The 2,500-nt window shown below is 38.0% G+C and overlaps 1 protein-coding gene across 17 annotated transcripts in view; it reads right to left on the reverse strand.

The window, feature by feature from the left end:
* LOC122247059 (polycomb protein Pcl) overlaps nt 1-2,500 on the reverse strand; it is a 35,142-nt gene that overhangs the window by 21,651 nt on the left and 10,991 nt on the right. For all 17 annotated transcript variants that reach the window (XM_086536227.1, XM_043006028.2, XM_043006026.2 and 14 more), the window contains one exon: nt 1-69. This exon is cut by the window's left edge and continues 10 nt beyond it. In XM_086536227.1, the coding sequence (XP_086392353.1) occupies nt 1-23 (23 nt within the window). In that variant the 5' untranslated portion in view covers nt 24-69. The remainder of the gene's footprint in view (nt 70-2,500) is intronic.

Below are 2,500 nucleotides of genomic sequence, written 5' to 3' on the forward strand. Positions count from 1 at the left end.
GCACCGGACATGATGGTCCTCATCCACAGGCCACACACCACACGCAGCCACCTGCCTCCAGGGATGGTCCTGAAAGGTTTAATAGATACATTATTAGTTTTTTTTCTTCTAATTAAATCTCATAATAAAATTCTAAATGAACAAAATACAGAGAAGGTCCACACATTCATATGTTGGCCAAGTTACCCATAATATGCACACATGCATGCATATCACAAGCCTTACTCTAAAATATGCTGCAGTAGTTTGGAAATCACATTTAACCTATTGGCCGCGGTATTAATAAAATATGTATACAGTCATATGGCAGGTTTATGTTGTATGGCACAGAGCCATCTGCGTTTCAGACCTATGCTGCCTTGACAGCAAATCATGCCATCCGCTATCAATGGGTTAAGGAATGTTAATTGGAATGAGTTCAACAAGAGGCCCCTATATGGGCTTTAACTCAAAAGGAACTGACCTACAAAGACAGACTGAAGAAATTTAAAAATTACATTAGAAGAAAGAAGAAAACAGGATGACATGAGTATGCTTTACAATTATGTGATAGGAACAGTGAAGTTTGACAAGGAATATTGTTATTTTCAATAGAAGAGGAATAAGAGGTCATAGTAATAAGTTGTGAATAAAACATGACAAGGATGTAAAGAAGTATATTTTCAAATAGGAATATTGATGAATAGAACAGTATTCCAGAAAATGTTGTGTCAGAAATTATGATAATTTAAATATAGCCAGCAGGTTCCCTACACTTAGTTATCGCTACCATTAACAACTAGTTAAGAAAATCCACACCCTACCATACAACACAACACAACACCTCTCACACACACAGACACAAATTCAAACCCTCATATTCATTATATATCATCTATCAACAGAAGGCTATAAATTACCAATAACTCTAAAAAACAATTCCCCTAAATCTTCAAGTCATCAAATACAAGTGACAAACAACACAAGAAGTGAACAGCCTAGCACTTTAAGATCCAAAACAAGGTTACCACTTCACCACAATGGATGTTGCTGACTACAAAAAACAATATACTTCTTATCTTCCATTAATACAGGAGAGGTTTATGTTGCTATGAATAACATGGCAATGATAATCAAAAAATGAATCCATACATTAAAATGTTTTAGAACTTCTGACTTACTGAAACTGTTTACATCCAAAATTGTAGTACATTCAGCTCACTCATCATGCCTACATCATTTGAAAATACAAATTAACTACAATACATTTACACAATAAAAGCTAGCCATCTCCCCTCAGAGAACCCTGTAATAGATTTAGTTCACCACTCGTCTATGGTGATGTTACTGCATATTGCATGATCGCCCCCCCAACCATGGATCCACATAACCTTTCAGCAAAGGAGAGGACCTAAATTCTTGCATTGAATGAAGCAAATGTCGCTCAAAAAGAAACTGTAAACTGATTGTCAGTCTGAGACAAACATCAGGAAGGCTCATCAGTGTCACTCCACCTGGGAAACCACCTCCTGGTCATCCATGTAAGACCACAACAAACCACCTTCTGGTAAGTCAGGTGGACAATTAAGCTGTGTATTTACCACAGTATTAAAGAAAAGTTTTACTTACTTGCTCGAAACCATCTTACACCAAACTATACAACATTTTTTGAAGAGCTCAACAAGCCTATGCAGAAAGCAGTACCAAAACCCATGTTTATGGGTGCAATGAAGAAGAAATACACTACTTTTGCAAAGAAATTTATTATTGGGGGGGGGGGGGGGGGGGGGGGGGGGGGGGGGGGGGGGGGGGGGGGGGGGGGGGGGGGGGGGGGGGGGGGGGGGGGGGGGGGGGATAGCTGTTAAAAAAAAAACTCTAGGACAAATTACAGGAGTACATTTCACCTCCTGCCCTTCGTTTGGTTGGAACAAATATTAATGAGCACTGGGCTAAACCACTTTCTAAGGTGAGGTAGCTAGTATGTTTTGCATAGGTTGTATGCAAAATTCATAGACAAAGTATTGGGAATGAAAAAAAATATATTATATATCACAATATAATCAATATCAGCAAAAATATTCCAAAGCTAACAGATAGAAAACTGAAAGTGATGGTGCCATAAATCTAAATCTTGGTTTATCAACAACTAGATATAACTACCAATGCTTAAGAAAATGATTTTGTCATTAATAGTCAATATTTAAATACAGTACAAGAAACTAGGATCAACACAACAGAAAAAAAATCACATCACTGCTAAATCTAAATGAGGATATTATACATGATAATCAACTACAATCTGTAGCTTATGAAGCATATATGTCCAAGGGAAGGATCATCACTGCTGAACAAAACCTAAAAATAATATCCAATAATTCTAATAGGAGGGGGGGAATCTAAGCGAAAGTATCAGTACATGTTAGAAAAACCCAACCCACACTTCCGAGTCGTCCACCAAACGGAACTCAGGCTACAGCGAGACATAAATATCGTAGCCGTGGGGACAAAAGGCCCAGTATGG

Source organism: Penaeus japonicus, unplaced genomic scaffold, assembly GCF_977035675.1.
Source record: "Penaeus japonicus unplaced genomic scaffold, GWHDUDI00000001_assembly GWHDUDI00000004, whole genome shotgun sequence".
NCBI lineage: Eukaryota > Metazoa > Arthropoda > Malacostraca > Decapoda > Penaeidae > Penaeus > Penaeus japonicus.